Source organism: Phragmites australis, chromosome 1 (genome assembly GCF_958298935.1).
Source record: "Phragmites australis chromosome 1, lpPhrAust1.1, whole genome shotgun sequence".
In the NCBI taxonomy this organism is placed as follows: domain Eukaryota; kingdom Viridiplantae; phylum Streptophyta; class Magnoliopsida; order Poales; family Poaceae; genus Phragmites; species Phragmites australis.
Window position 1 is genome coordinate 46794054 of NC_084921.1, and position 16883 is coordinate 46810936.

The following is a 16883-nucleotide window of genomic DNA, read 5'->3' on the forward strand; positions in this document are numbered from 1 at the left end:
TAAGCCATGGTTGACACGTTACAGTGGTATCCTGAAGGCACGAACACCAACGTAAGAGAGGAGGATAAGACGATGAAGAAGGCGACTGAATCTAGTCACCCTGATATGAACATTTATCTCTTTATGTATGTGACCATTTTCTTTTATCTCTGTACCAGGCTACATGTTCACATCTGGCTAGATCACAACTGCTCCGGCCCTCGCCCTCATTACCGGCTACATGTTCCATCCATCAGATGGTCCAACAAGATAAAAACATGCCTACCAAGCGGATGAAACAGACGGAAGAGGTGCAACGCAACCATCACAGTCGTCCTACCTTGCGCCCTCTGCTCTTGATTTCCTAACACACTGATGGCTACACCCTGTCTCGCAGCATGGCCGAATCAAACCGAAAACACCTCTTGATCCGTGACCAGGTACCAGGCCATGGCTGCAAGGATTTCAATACCGGGAGCTCCGTTTTATATGATCCTGTTCTTGGACATGTGAGCTCACATGGGGGGACAAATGGAGTTCTAGGTTGATCACAAGTCCAAGGAATTAAGTTTCTTGCTTGACTTTCCAAGCTTGACACCCCTGTGAGACGAGATCCTTTTTTTTCTGGTAATGTTTACAGGGACATTTGGTCCAGACCCATGACCAATTCGTTAACGGCCGGAACGTGCCTGCACAGACAGACAGACAGATAAGAAATGGGGGTCAAAAAGGGCTGGGCACTCGGCGAGCAGCCAATTGGGGAGAACTCAGAAGTATTGACTAGACCGGATTGAGCTTGGCCAGTGCAGTTACTAGGTCTGAGTCTCATCATAAGACGATCGAGATAAAAGAAAGCCTTTCACTTGATGTTCAGGTTTGAAATGTGCTCTTGTAAGTTCCTGAAAAGATAAGACGAAGTGCTCTCGTACCACTGGGCTGCCTGCCGGCTGAGGAAGGCCGTGAACTGGGCTACATGTTCAACGAGAGATGTCGGCTGGACCGAACAGGAAGAAATGGGCGAGGATCGTGTCCTCTAACTTGCTCATCAATACGGTACGAACGAGATTAGGGACGCATAGGGTAAGCGTCCCAATATTTTTTTTTATTTATATCATCTAACGCACCTTAATTTAAACAGAAGTAAAAATAGAGATTTTTTTTAATAAAATAAAATCGAGACAACACGACTCTACGTATGATATATGAATCATAACTTCTATTTAAGATCAATCTATATGTCTTAGCATAAAAAAATCACAATTTACAAAGAAACAAGAAAAGATTAACACCGAGTAACGAAACAATCTAAGTTGATTATCTAGAGGTAAAAGAATTCAAGATCTTATCATATAAGCGTGTGTATATAAATTTTATATCTCTAACAATAAGAAAAATGACTTCACAAGATGCTGAAATTTCAGCCAAAAGACAAAAAAAATCAAATCTGGAAATTAAAAACTTGTAAACTTGCAAGAAAATCAATAGAGAGAAATTAGAAGCAGATGAGCACAATAACATAAAAAAAACTTCATCGAGCTCAAAAGAGTTCAACAATGGTTGTCACCACTATTGGAGGCAATAGTCAAGTTTCGGCCATTTTTTGCTTATGCATGTTATCCTACGCGATAGAGGAGATTAAGATGATGCTCTAGGCCCAAAATCCCTACCCCAAAAGTCACCGAAGTCGTTGTTGGAGAGATCCTCGGCGAGAATCAGCATTTCTAACCCCACCCGAAGGTTCTGGGTCACAACTTGGAGGTTTCGGGTGATCCTAGCTAAATATACCTGAGGACCCCCACCCGGAGGTCCACTAGAACCTCCAAATTGTATTGTTCATTAGGCTTTTTTTATTTGCTAAAACTTTTAAAATTCATAATAAATTCTATGTAGCTTCAAAAATTATAAAACTAATTTTTTGTTTTATAATAAACTCTTATACCATTTAAAATATCCCCATCTGTAAAATAATTAATTAACTTTCTAAGATAAATTAATTAGATTTAGGCTTCATTAATCCACCATTAATTCTTTACAAGTCCAGAATTGGTGAAACTAATTTTGCTAGTCTTTTTATGATTTATTCTAACTAGAAAAAATATTTTCATGCATTATAAAGCATATTTTCTAGCATTTCATCATATGCTTATTGCTATGCATTCTTTTCTTTAGTGATCGTCAAACCGGAGTGTAACGGGTTTTTTGAAGGGGTTTGATGTTTGATCCCGAATTGAAGAAAAGCAGTAAAGCAAGCATCTAAGCATATTGCATATTCAATAAGTCGATGTCGGGCTTATATGGGTAGAACCTATGTTGATTGCATCACCTCTAACTTGAGTTGTTGTTTTATCCATATACTTATAGCCTTGATAACATTTTTGATGTCTAGTTACAAGTCTGTTCGATATGCTTAGCAATGCATATATCATCGGTAGAAGTCGAGCAATAGTCCAACCATTGTTCGCGAGATTAGGAATTACTTATTGTTCATAAATACAATGATTTTGAGATATATGAGATGTGAGGATAAGACAAGATGTGGGCGGTGCTAGGTGTAGTTCGGGAGAGAAACCTGGATGCCGTAGACCGCTTGCATCAGTTAAGCACTACCCGTCGGTGTCGTTGGTTTTGGCACTTTTCCTTACCACATACCTGGATATAGGACGGGTAAGCCAAGTACTGTAAGTCTCCACGTTCATTTAACCTATGCGTAGAGATGTGAGCGAGAATATTGTTAGGGGTGCCTGAGATTGTGTTGGTAAGTCATGGTAAGCACAGGATCTAGGTGGCCTCCACATTACTCGATATGGGAACAAGGTTCAGGGTGGGTACATGAACAGTTGACACATGAATCATCACTCGCAACTGACAAGTTGTGTGGGCGATGGTCTCTTTTCATGTGAGTCCAGGAGTACTCCCCTGTAGGGTGTAAAATCAATTTGAATTACCACGCTCTCGGTTATGAGCATGCTTTCGTCCATCCACATCGGTCGTAGAGTCACGAATGAGGGGTGATGATTTGGTATGTTGGGTTGCGATTGAGATGGTTCTGTTTTGATATATATGTTTATTATGCTTCCAGTTAAATTTATGCTTCAGTTGGTGTTTACCAAAAAATAAAGGGATTGTTTGGTTAAGTATAGGTGCTCACACATAGGTCTTAAGATTGCTACCGTATATGGAATTACTTAACCTTGTGGCTTATTCTTGCTAAATACCCAAATGCATAATTCTTGGAGTCGAGTTATTATATGTACTATATATGGATTAAGTCTTGCGGCTACCTTCATACTCACGCTGCCCTTTCAGGTTGTAGATGAGGAAAGATTAGCTTCTGGCTACTTCATATTCACCGATGCCGGTGGTAGGCAAGAGTAGTGTTGTCTACTCGTGTGGTGAGGTTTTGGTTGGAGCCTAAGGGCATATGGCTCTATCGATCTTTTTGTTGTTGTTGGGTTTTAATTCTTCTGTTGCGTAGTTTATCTCTTTTGATATAAATTATTGTAAATAGTTGAATGCTTAAGTATTTGTAATATAATGTTAATTACTCGCTCTTCTTAAGCTTTGTTGTGATGTTATATGTTGGAAAGACATATGTTCCGATTTTAGGCACAAAACACGTGTCGGGACTATTAGAGCGTTATTCTGATTAATTATTATAGTCATAATTATGTAAATGATTAACTTAATGATTGATTAGAATACTGTTTGGATGGTTTCTCACACCGCCCCAATCAAACCAGTCGAAATCATCGACATCTCTGACGATAAGGAGGAGAAGGACGCCATGTTCAAGCTAAAGAAGAATCACTCCCTTGCACAGCAATGAAAGATCAACTAGGTAGACCCTAGCTTTTATAGGCCAATCATTTGCGTACGCCTAGGGAATAAAACGGAACCACCACGGGTGTCGTCCCACAGCCTTCCCAATTATTATTATGAGGGGTCGTGGCCACATCCCCGTTAAATCCGTACACACACGACAACTCCCTACGGTAGCACCCTAGTTTTTTTTGCATACACGTCCCGCCACATTTATTATTTGAATCCCTTTCGGTGCATGCAAGGGCAACCGACACAAGACCCCACAAGAACCAGCGTATTACCCCATCAGACACACTGATGTTACCACGTGTCATTAAGTACTTATGAAAAAAATGGGGAGAATATCTTACCTCTACATATGATCTTTATTACGATGATTCAGATGTTGAAAAGGCTCGCCATCAGAGAAGCTAAAGAGCTTGCTCTGACCACCGCAAGGCTTCAAACATCCTTCAACTCCAACGCCTCTACACCTCCAGCCTTTGCATATGCTCCGAAGCGCATTGCCTCTGTTCAAACCTCAATGGCCTACGGCTCCAACGCCTCTACGCCTCTAGTCTTAGCATGGGCTTCGAAGCGTATTGCCTCTGTTTGAACCTCGATGACCTTCTGCTCCAATGCCTCTACGCCTCTGCCTCCAATCTCAGCATTGCCTCCGTTCGAACCTCAACGGCCTTCGGCTCTAACGCCTTCGGCCTTAGCATGGGCTCTAGAGTGTATTGCATCTGTTCAAACTTTGACGGCCTTCGGCTCCAATGCCTCTACGGTTCAGGCCTCAGCATGGGCTCTAAAGTGCATTGCCTCCATTCAAACCTCGACGACCTTCGGCTCCAATGCCTCTACACCTCTAGCCTCAGCATGGGTTCCAGAGCACATTGCCTCCGTTCGAACATCGACGACCTTTAGCTCCCACATATCTACGCCTATGGCCTTAGCACAGGCTCCAGAGTGTATTGCCTCCGTTCAAACCTCAACGGCCTTCGGCTCTAACGCCTCTACACATTCGGCCTTAGCATAGGCTCTGGTGCATGTAGATCCGAGCAAGCCCCCACAGTCCTTGGCTCTGACATCGGCTCAACCTCAGACGAACCATGTTGGGCTCCGGACTAAATCATCCCCACCGAGCTTCAGATAAACCAAGTCGATATCTCTGACTCTCGTCATTGGGCTTTGGACCACAAAGTTTTTTCTAGGTTACGCCATCTCTATCTGGCTTCATCACCACCGCTTACGGTCATCACCGAGAAGCTCTTCAACGGCTAGAAGTTATATTAGGATATCCTGACTATGAGGCTGGGCTAAAGCTAGTTCCTTCTATATCTGCTCAACCCCTCCCCCCCCCCCCCACACACACCTTAGGGCCAGTAGATGAGGGGGTACTGTTGGGTTGAAATATCCCAGCCTATAGATAATACTAAGGGGGCATCATCAAGAGCTTCTCCGAAGCTCTCAGGCTCTAGACTCTCCGCAGAAGCTGAGGCTTCCAGAGGCTGTGAACCCCTAAGGTCGTCGCCTCTAGAGACAAGGGAATAAGCTGGCCTTCAGAGAGAATATCAGAAAAATGAGAACACCAAAGGTAATTGGCCTGACATGAAGTGACCAGCAGTTAATACCGTTGCAATTGGTTGCCACTTTGACACCCGGGACAGTGCAACGCCGCAATAGGCTACCGGCTGAGTACTACGCCTTTAGGGCCACTTGCACCGCTGTATTGCCATAGTAGATAATATATTTTAGGGGTAATTGCATCATACCTAGACCCATATTATGCGATTTGATCGACCATATATCTCTGTAGTATAATGATAGTTTGTATCGTTATCTCTGTAAAGTCATGCTTGCACATTTACACCCTCAACGGCAATATAAATATAGATTCATGACCATCATGTTAGAGGACAAATCTTTTTTATTATCAACACATTATTGGTTCTCATTTTTCTTCACTTATTCTCCAAGCTTAAACCTACTTTTTAAAAGAGGCTCTCACCCCACTTTATTTATAGAATTTTCCACCAACATTTTTCATGGATTAGAAAAACACTGGGCCGAGTGGACCCATCGACGTTGGCCCTGCAACCTTGCAAAAAGTGAAACATTCGACTGACGCTTGTGGCACGGTCCCGGGAGCATATCCTTGACGCACAGCTAGGGCTGGAAGGCTCGGCTCGGCTCGTAGAAACTCGGTGAACTGTAGGCTCGGCTCGGCTCGGCTTGGTTGTTGGCTCGAGCTGGCTCACGAGCTTGCCAAAACTGGGTGCCAGAACCATGCAAGTCGGGCTGGTTTTGCACGCATGCATGCGGTTTTGCATGGCTGGTGGCGACTGTCACATGCATGTGGCTCCTGAATAAACAAAGGAAAAACGTGCGTGAATGTATGGATCATGCGGTTAGTGCTCTCGGTGGCATTAAAAAAAGGCAAGGCTCAAGCTTCAAGGTGATTGCTGGTTCGTGTACTCATGCATGGATCATGCGGATGGTAGACCCTGCGGGCTATGGCCGGGCTGATCAGGTATTAGTGCATGTCGTCCATGGCTCAGTTTGGCTCGCGAGCGGCTTGTGAGCTAGTTCGATTCGGCTCGATTGCTGGAACGAGCTAGCAGTGTGACTCGGACTCAACTCGTTTGGGCAACGAGCCGAGTCGAGCTGAACCGAGCCTTCGAGAGCCTGAGCTAAATTGTAAGCCGCGAGCTTTTTTTCAGCCCTACGCACAGCGCCTGCTACCTTTGCGGAACCGTGACGTGCGTCGTGCGTCGGAGACCATGAGGTCACGAGACGACGGCATGGCGGACAAATCGGCGCGTGGAAGAACAAGTTGCTTTGCCGAGCCGTTCAATTGTTTGGTCACTAGTCAGTTCACACTACACACGGGCGAGTGAGTTTAGTTACGGCGTCTGGCAGGGCTCCAGCTTCCGCGACTGAAACGGATCTGAACTAAAACTCGTCGACTTGGACACCGCCGGTCTAGCACAACTTTAGACAACGAGAATGGTGAGTTGGCGTACCCGACTCCACGTGGTTAGGAAGCAAGCTGTCACAGCGTACATATCGATCGATCCAACCCAATTTCACATATAATCATTGTAGGGTGAGTTTTTTTAAAGGAGGCAGGAGAACTGCCAGTTGATTAAGAAGGCAACACAAAACAACAGAGTACCAAAGTTACAACCCGAGCACAGAAGCCCCTACAGGAGGGAAACAGAAAATTACAACTCAGCACTCAACCCAACAAACAGAAGAGAGAAGACTGAAGAAGACTAAGGTCTAGGTGCCTTGAGCAGTCAGGAGGTTCCTTGCCAACTTGTACTCATACATTTCCTCCATAATCAGTGTTGTTACTTCTTTGTTGGAATTTTCTGCTTGCTGGAATATTCTTCGTTTGCGTTCCTTCCAAATGCCCTACCAAAAGTAAATCAGAAGACCTGCCTTTTCGCTCTTGGTATGACGATGACCATTCGAGGGCGAGTTCCTTGTATAATCAGCTCCATCTATCATTTGGTTTGGCGTCAGCCTCTGGTAGCTCTCAAGGCCCCCTGAATCGAGCACGGACCACGGTTTTGGTGCAGCTACACGAGCGAAAGTGAAGTTCATGACAGATCTCCCTTGTCCCAGCTGTGACCTTCGTCTTACTTCGTACACGACAGTTTTGATGGCAAGCTAGTGTTAGCCGCCAAATTTTTCATCACCTCCGACGAGCTGCTGAGTCGCGGATGGCAACAGGAGCTGTTGTGACATTACTATTAATGTTACGACTCTTGTCTCGTCGGTCCCGTGTCAAAGATTAGCAGCTCGTGACTTGTTAGATTGTCTTTGTAACGTAAATAATATTCCAGCTATCAAGGGATTGATAGAACTGTAGATGCTACGCTACTTATACGTGGAATTTCTGTTAGCTCGGTGGTTCGCTCACTTTGTTTGTTACGAGCGGTCGGGTCGGGCGTTCTCATGCGCTGTGGCAAAGGTTTAGGGTGGAGCCGAGCCGGTGATAAAAAAAATTGGTTCTGCTCCAATGGCAGAGTCAACCTATATAGTTTCCAATACAGATAAAGATCGAGGTAGTGAAAAAAATTAAGCATTTTTTTTAAAAAAAACCTTATACTTGGAATTTCACAAGAAAAGCTAGAGAATTACATTGCATAGTTAAGGACAAGACACGAGTAGTACAATAGTGCTAGTATAAAAGTCTATTCCGATCCGATCATGTGATTTCTCCTGCGCCGGATGAAGGAACTAGAAGAATCTTTCTGGCGTCTCTGTCGAAATCAGGAAACAGTGTCTCACGACCCCGAGACAGAGCTGGTTTTGTGGTCGGTAGCTATTCACTCCAGCCCGTGATCCATGCATCCATTTTTAACAATTGATAATTTGCAAACGGCAGTAGTGTACCGATGATTTAGACGTTAATTTAGAGCTTCATGTACACGATGATGTTGGTAGCTAGTGTATTCGGAACTGAAGAAACCAGACTTGCACAGTTGCACGGCAATATTTCGGTAAGAATACGTATGATCAAGAAAGACGATTAGAGTAGGGTGAATATGAGTGTCATCAATTTCTAGTTGGTTTATAAAGTCTTTCACCTAATACATATCGAAATAAAACCGTGAAACTAAAGATTGAGAGATATAACTCACATCAAACATCTCGCTCCAATGAATAGATATAAACTCTAGGCTCCATATAAGATCAATTCAAATACCATAACTCTCAAGAACTCAAAAAAGATGTGAAAACACTTAGATTCAAAAATCTAGACACTGGGTAGAGAAAATCGCTAAGTTGATAGATCTAGATGTGAAAGATGGTTAAAGATCAATCCATATATGATTCTTATACATCTAGCAACTAGAAGAACAACTCTAACATGTTAGAAAATTTCAGTTCTTCAATAAAAACGAAGATCACAATAAAATCAAAAAACTCACAAATTTAAAGAGAGCCAAGAGAGTAAAATTAGAAAGAGATAAACACAAGCATAATAGTAAACAACATCTTCAATACTTGCAGAGGAACGCTCTAATTTTGACGGAATATAAAGTATTTTGCTCACAAAACTCTCACCTAACACATAAACTAAGCACTCATCTCTCTCACTTTTAAAACCCTAGCACACAACTCTCAAAATGGTTGGCTCAAGGAACTCACACATCCCCCTCTATTTATATACCTAAGGAGGTCCCTTAGCCCCTAAATTTTCTAGATTCCCAAAATACCTCTATCTTTCAATACACTACTACTACCTATCATCGAGGGTATTTTCGTCTAACTTTTTCTTCATCCATCGAAAGCATGTGGTGCCTTCGTCGTAGCTTCATTTTGACGTAAGTTTCACGATGATGCTACGTGCACTTCCAAACTTCCCACGATTTTGATGCCAAACCGTAAAACTACATTTCACACTTCTCAAAGTGTGACTCACCATCACTTGCTTACACCTTAAATAAGCCACCTGATGTCAACACATGTACTTCATCTTGCGATCTCGACCACCAGAAAAGTCTATCCTGCCCCCAATCCCTCTAGCCACCTTGTCACTTGCACCGGTATCTCTTTTGTTTGACTTTGTCAACATACCGTCTTTATCCACCTTCTCAAGTTTTGCTCGCTCTCCATGTGTACAACTAGGATCACCCTTGACTCCATTCGGTCTCATTGATCATCTGGCACAGAACATCCCGCTTAACCCTGATCATCTTGCCATCGATCGTCAAATTGCATCGATCGTCTTTGTAGCGAAAATGACCCTATTAGACCATGATTGTGATTTTGGTGATTAATGACAACATAGTCATTGGAACTAACATGTTTATCAAGAATATATGTTAGTAGGTCTCATGGATTCACTACATCAAGAAGCCACCGCAGTTAGGATAAAGTTTGATTGAATTAGAGAAGTCCCAAGAGAATTAACCTGACCGGAAGGTCCGGTGCAGAGGAGTTTGTACTCACCAGATTATTATGCACAGAGGCTGATAGCCTCACTGGATAGTCTAATGCTCGTGTGTTGAACTCATTAGAGTATTTCTAACAAAGGGGAGAAAGCTAATGACCTCACCAGATAATTCGGTGATTTGCATTGGGTAACACCGGAGCATTTCTTGCAAAGAAGAATACGAGTGCAGAAAATTAAAGATCAACCCACCGGAAGGTCTGGTGCTTGGTTTGTGCACACCAGAGTATGGCACCGGAGCATTTCTTGCAGAGGCGACTATAATTGCTGAAGAATGAAGATTAACTCATCGGATAGTCTGGTGATCACACAGATGGTTGCACCGGAGCATTTCTAGGGAAAAGAAGAAAATGTTCAACTCACCGGATGGTCCGGTGTGAATTGAATGAACACCAGATGAATGCACCGGAGTATTTTACACAGAGAGAGTGCAAAGACTCGGATGACTCAAGATAACTCACCAGAAGGTATATTGATGGATTTGAAGCCACACCGGATTGTACAATGTTCACAAAGGTTGTGAGTGGAATTCTAACGGCTATTTTATGAGTTTGTACTCATTGGATGATCCGGTGTTAGTACTACTGTTCTCATTGGATCATCCGATGTTAACAGCTTTTCTGAGTCGTTGGAAAAATGGCTAGTTAGCGGGTTTGAGGCTATAAATACCCATCCACTCAGTCATTTAAAGTGTGACATGTTATTAGAATCTAGAGGAAGCTCATATACAATTGAGAATACATCCAAGCCACAAAAGTTCTTAAAGTAATCATTCAAGATGATTAAGCACAAGATTTGAGAGTGTTCAGTGCTTATAGGCCTAGAGTGACTTGTAGCTAGGTGCTGCAGCTTGAAGAAGGGATCAAGGAGTGATTCTAACTTGTACCGAGTGGTATGTCAGTGCCTTAGAGTCTTAGTGACGCACCAGTATCTTGATCTTTAGTGGCTTAAGCTTACTGACCCTCCGACTTGGTGTGGAGTGACAACAAGTCACGTGTACGGGGACGTAGAGACCATTGCCTTAGTGGCTCAAGTTCCGAAGCGATCACGGCGGTAAGTGACCGGAAGAGATGCTAGTGGTGAGACCTTGCTTTGATGGCTTAGTAGCTTATCGTGCTTAAGATTTTATCTTGGTGATTTGGTAGCTTAAGAGCTGTGACCGGAAGAGACTTGGCAACCGAGAGCATATTCTTTATGGAGCTCCAACATGGATCAGGGGTGATATTCATGTCATCGATACCATGGTATAAAAATTTCTTGTGTCGAGTTTGTCTCTTTACCTTATTTATATTTCCGTATTTACATACTTGCAATTTAATTTGCTAGAGTAGGTTGCAAATCCTCTTGAACGGTAGAGTAGACACACTAGATAAACCTAAAACATATTTAGATAGGAATTGAGATATGTTTATCTTGTAAAGTTTTCGGAGCTAATTTGGTTTAGTTTTCTAAGTATCCTAATTCACCCTCATCTTAGGATGTCACTGTTTCTCACAATTGGTATCAGAGCCTCGTGCTCTTGATAGGCTTAACATTCTAGAGTTGTGACGTTCGGGGTTAGGATGGATACCCATAGTGCTCCACTTTTTGATGACACAAATTTCCCCTGTTGAAAAATTCTAATGTCTTGTTTTTATAAGCAAATGGTCTAGATGTTTAGAGAGTCATCAAGGAAGAGATGAGATCTCGCATCACCAATAAGGAGAGGCAATTAGATGCATTGACGAAGAATATATTTTTATCATCTTTAAATATTGATGCATTTAATCGTGTTTATTCTCTCACCAATGCATATAATATTTGGAATAGTCTCATTGAAACACATGAAGACACAAAGGATGTGCGCAATAAGAAATATCATGTGTATGTTACTAGGCTCAATGGTATCAAACAACTACCTCATGAAAATGCTAATAACATATACTCACGTTTGAATATTTTTGCTAATAATATCAATGTGCTAGGTTTGACATTAATTGACGATGATCAAGTGGTAAGAAAAATACTTCAAGCTCTTCTTTTAAAATACAAGTTGATAGTCTCCATCTTCTATGACAACAACGACATTAAGAAGATGACTTTAAGTCAAGTGCTTAGTAAGATCACCGCTCATGAGATAATCATGAATATGGGGGTAAAAGTCTCTACCTCACCCGATGATAAGAACCTTACTCTCACATGCAAGCAAGCACTATTCCCACACATGAAGGCGGAGATGAGGAGGCAAGAGCAAGAGTTGAGCTCACGCGAAAATGATAGAGATGAAGATGAAAATGAAGAGAGCAATGAAGATGATGAATAAAACACATCAAGTGATGAATAAATAGACGCTGAAGTCGCCAAGCTCATCTCTCAAGTGGAGAAGAATATCAAGAAGATCAATACCAAGATTAATCAACGAATCTCCATGAAAGACTTGATCAAAATTATTGATCATATCAAGAAAGAGAAGAAGATCAAGAGCAAGAGTGAGACAAGGGGAAGAGCTTAAATATTTGCAACCATAGGAAGATGGATGAGTGAAAATAAAGATTTAAGCTCAAGTGATGAGAGCTTCGTCACCTACTCATCTAAAAAAGCTCTTCCTCAATGTCATCATCACACTAGTGTCTTATAGCCAAAGGTATGAAAACGGTGTAAGTGATGATGAATTCGATGACGACTCTCTCTCCTTTGATTGATCAATAAGCAACAAAGGACCCTTAAGAAATAATCTAAGGAACTTAAGAAATTTAATGACATTCATGCTATTTTTATTTCTAATTATGAATAATTAGTAAACAAATTAAATTTGCTAAAAAAGAGTATAATAAGCTTAAAGTAAAATTTAAGTACATTGAATCTCAATCTAAAACCTCTTTGAAGCAATATATCTCTTTATTTAATTTTAAACTAAATGACCAATCTGCCTATTTTCACCGAAAGGGATCGCGATTATTCAAGTTCCTTGCCCCTCTTGATGATCCTGAAAATTAACTTCTTTTTCCGAACAATGATCCTGAAGTTTTAACTAGCACCGGTCCGTCCCACACATATATATCGAATTATGGACCCATCACTTTCGCATTTGCTGCTGGTCTGCTATCGATCAACATGGCCAGGGAAGTTTACAGCTGCGCCATTCCTCACTCGTGAGTCCACAGTTGAAATGGCGTTCTGCCCATGGAAACATATTAAGAGACTGTTTAAATAGGCTGTGTTTTTAAAACTTCTGGCTACCTAAGGTAGGAGATATGATTATTCACTTTTAGTTGCTGATTTTTATAATAATTTTTAGCTTCTTAGCACACTAAAAGTTAAAAAAATCAGCCAAAATCTATTTTTCAGCTTTTAATTTATTTCAACAACAGTCATTTTTCCAATCAGCCAAAACCATTAAAAATCGAGATAAAAACTAACCATTTAGATAGCTTCTAGTTTTTTAAGAAAAAAACCAAAAAAACTGCCCAAACAGAGTAACAGTGATGTCCTAGCTGCTGTGTAACTAGGGACGAAACTTAGGTTACGAAGCATGGGTGCACATGCACCCCTCCTATCAAAAATGCTACTAAAATTAGTTTTGATAAACAGTAAAATACTGTAGCTCTGATGAACAGTAAAAGCCCTACACCCCCTGTGTAAGACGCTGGCTTCGCGCCCTGCGTGGAACTATAGAGACTGCTTCCCGTGCTTTCTACCATAGGGCGACAGCAGGGGCTGTTAACAAGACACCATCTTGCAGTGTCAAGTGCTAACGCGCGCGCCAAATCGGCACACGCGACACAAGATCTCGGTCGAGTTCAATGCTGGAGAATGCGACTCGGCCAGGGACAGTATGATAACTGAGCAGATATCGGATAGCGAGGTTGTCAGCACAGTCAATGTTGAAAACAACAGACGAACAATCAAGCGTTCTTGACACAACTATTCTAATGTAGCTAGATCAAAAAGGCTTAAAGCTAACTGCAGTAGATCTGCTGTTGACATTGCGTAGTACGAAATTAAAATGTATGGGGGGAACCGAGTTACAGATATTGACTTGACATACATATAGAAAAGGCTTGAAAAGCTTCTTTCTTTTTAATCGAGAGGCCGGTGCAGGTAGCAGCTATGGTAGCTCGTACGTCCACTCGATCGATCCGACAGTGCGTAGGTGATGACCCTAATATGCTAGCTTAGGCTGGACCGCCACTGACGACGATTACGTAAGTACTAGACAAGACTCATTAGTCTCTACAATTTATACCTAACGAGTAACGACACTCTCCTACAAAGGTTCTGAAGACTTGACGCCCTGATCCTTTCCTCCGAGCTGCAGAGACGTCATGCTCTCCCAGGGCTCTTTGGTTCATGGCGGTTGTTGGCGCCGGATCCAGGGTAGTCATTGACCTCGATGGCCATCCTCGCCGCCACCTCGCCGAGGTTTCGCCCTTGATCCGCAGCGCCTACCACACCCTGTATAGAATTTGCAAAGTTTTACGAGTTGCAAGTGCGTCGAAGTTTATGTATGAAAACAACTGACAACTTAGTAAAATTGAGAACGCGCTCTGCACGAACGATGTAATCGATCGAGCTTTTTGTCCTTTGGGAAACGGCGTCGTTAGTGGGGGCAATGCAACTGTACAAGTGGCCATGCATGTGACTATGTGAGCTGCACTATGGCCGGCCTAGCTAAATAGCCGCGCATGTGAGTGGAGGTGCCCCAGCGCCCAGCTGCAACCAGCATCTTCTGCTGACCTGCTCTGCTCTTGCCGCATCCAAAAAGTCCAACTCACATGCAGTTGTGTGGGTAAAGCTGTTAGAGCCTAGAAGCTTGTAAACCTGCGGATGGTTTATGTCGTTGGGTGAGTACTCAGGTCACCAGCCGTGCGCATGCGCAGTAGCCCTGGTATGTGATGAGCGCCGAGTGGTATGGAGTATGGACTGGACGGCAGCTACAGGGAGAGCACTCAGACTGCGAGTGCGCATAGTTAAATGGCACATCGGACGCGGCAGCTAGCTAGCTTTGAGAGATCACCACGAACAAAGCAAGCTGTTCGTGCTTCATAGTTTAGAGGCACAATCTTGCATGGTGATATGTCGGGTATGTGATGAAACCCATCAAACTGACAACACATGTCATACGGCAGAGTGGTGTGTGTGTATGTGTATGTGTGTGTGTGTGTGTGTGTGTGTGTGTGTGTGTGTGTGTGAGAGAGAGAGAGAGAGAGAGAGAGAGAGAGAGAGAGAGAGGGGGGGGGGGGGGGAGGGAGGGAGGGAGGCACCTCCAGACCAGAGTCGGACGTCTGCCGGTGGTTCCTCAAGGACAGGCTTCCTACAAAACAAGAACAAGAACACTGATGAATGCGAGCAGCTAGGAACACATGCATGGAATAGATAGCCAAGAAGGAAGACGAAGAACTCGAAAGGCAAGGATTGATGGCTTACTGGACAGAGGCACAGAGGAAACCAGGGGAAGAAGAAGGCAAGATAACATGAGGACTACAAGAAGAGGCTTCCTCTTCGAAGTATGCTTCATCATCACCGCAAACTGGCTAATACCCTCGCGCCAATCTGATAGACATGCAGCGGAATGACCAATGGCCTTGGGTGGTCCGGTGGTGGGGGGTTTTATACGGTCGAGCTAGGATATGCTCTCTCTCTCTCTCTCTCTCTCTCTCTCAAAGTCAACTTGACACTGGAGGGAATCTTCTTCTTTTTTCAAAACGAACATGGTGGAAATCTGAGTATGTACGTAGTTTGTCTTTTGGCAATTTGAACAACTCGATGGACACGAAGGACGGCGTTGTGCACTGGGAACCAGCTGTGACGCAACCGTTGGCTTAGTTAGGTATCTGGGTGCATGCCACTCGAAAATAAGGATCAATTGGACTGCAAGCATATACGCTCGCCGGTGAGCACGGGGAAAAGGAGATGGAAATGAGAGTGAACACGGAAGAAGATCGTGTTATCCACTGCGGAATTCCACTTCCTTTTATCCCGGGCGGCGCAGTGCACGCACCTAACCGAGCTCTCCAACACTGTGGTTGGGAAGGAATATTCTTTTCGCCGCTAGGCGCACAAGCTGTGAGATCAGTCACATGTTGAACCGTAGCATTTTTTGGGCAGAAAGAACGAACAGCGACGTTCGAGTTCGATGAAAGCCCCTTCAAAGCGATTACGTACTACAAGTACTGCCAGTACGATCATGGTGTCCTGGCACCTCGGCGACCTGACATCTGCCGAGTTCCGTCGAACTCGGCTGGCGTACGGGCAGGACGGTACGCCAGCACGGCACGAGGCCTCGAGTGGGTTGCGGCGACGAGTGGACGACGACTGACGCGTGCGCGCGGTTGCCGACGGAGCCCGTCCGACACCTCGGAGGCGCGGACCGCACCTTCTCTTGGTCGTGGTGGTCTGGTGGATGCTCGGTCATCCCGAATCCTGGCGAGCGGTTTCTGATTGGCCATTGCAGCAAAGGCTATCTGAAAACGAGACGGAAACGGGGATCCTTTCGGTCTTTTGGCACGACTGCTGACCTCGTTTCGCCAGAAGGTGCAATGCGGCATCGACGTCCCTTTGCCTCGCTGAAAGAATCTGTTAGCCTACCCACACATCGCACCGGCATTCAGAGGCTCGTCGTTGACAGCGCCATGAGTAGCCAGCTTTGTATCCATGCACCAATCGTTGTACCATCGACCTGTTAGAATGCTCGTAAAGGGTGGTCCGTGAAGCATTAGTCCATTTCCGAATAACAGGCCTGGCTCACAAACAAAGTAGATGGGCTGTAAGCCTGTAAAAAATTACTCGAACGTATGTGTATGGGCCGTCCATACCAAGCCCAATAGACTTGCAATGGCCTACACCTTTCAAAACCTCACCGCAAAGAGGGGTGCAAATTAGTAGTAAATCTAAAGCTACCGATTTTCTTTAGTTTAATTGATAATATTATTTTTTAAGCTGAGCAAATTTATAAAAAACCAGTGTAATTAATTAATTTAAAAAGATTTAATAAGTATTTTTAGTTCACTAATTTGCACCTGTACCGCAAAGCCTACAGGCCAAGCCCATCTACACAGTTTGGCCGTCCAGTGAGCGGCGAGCGCAGAATCCTAGCCGTCCGATCACTTCGCGATAACTACGCCGCTCGGCTAAACCCGGCCGTTCGCTGCAC

The 16883-nt window shown here is 43.7% G+C and overlaps 1 protein-coding gene across 1 annotated transcript; it reads right to left on the reverse strand.

Moving 5' to 3' along the window:
- Positions 1 to 13710: 13710 nt before the first annotated feature.
- Positions 13711 to 15329, reverse strand: LOC133923073 (uncharacterized). The gene is made up of 3 exons (XM_062368529.1): positions 15158 to 15329; positions 14995 to 15044; positions 13711 to 14185 (listed from the first exon to the last, which is right to left on the reverse strand). The coding sequence occupies exons 1-3, from the start codon at positions 15249 to 15251 to the stop codon at positions 14054 to 14056; spliced, it is 276 nt and encodes a 91-aa protein (XP_062224513.1). The 5' UTR covers positions 15252 to 15329; the 3' UTR covers positions 13711 to 14053.
- Between the last annotated feature and the right edge of the window lie 1554 nt (positions 15330 to 16883).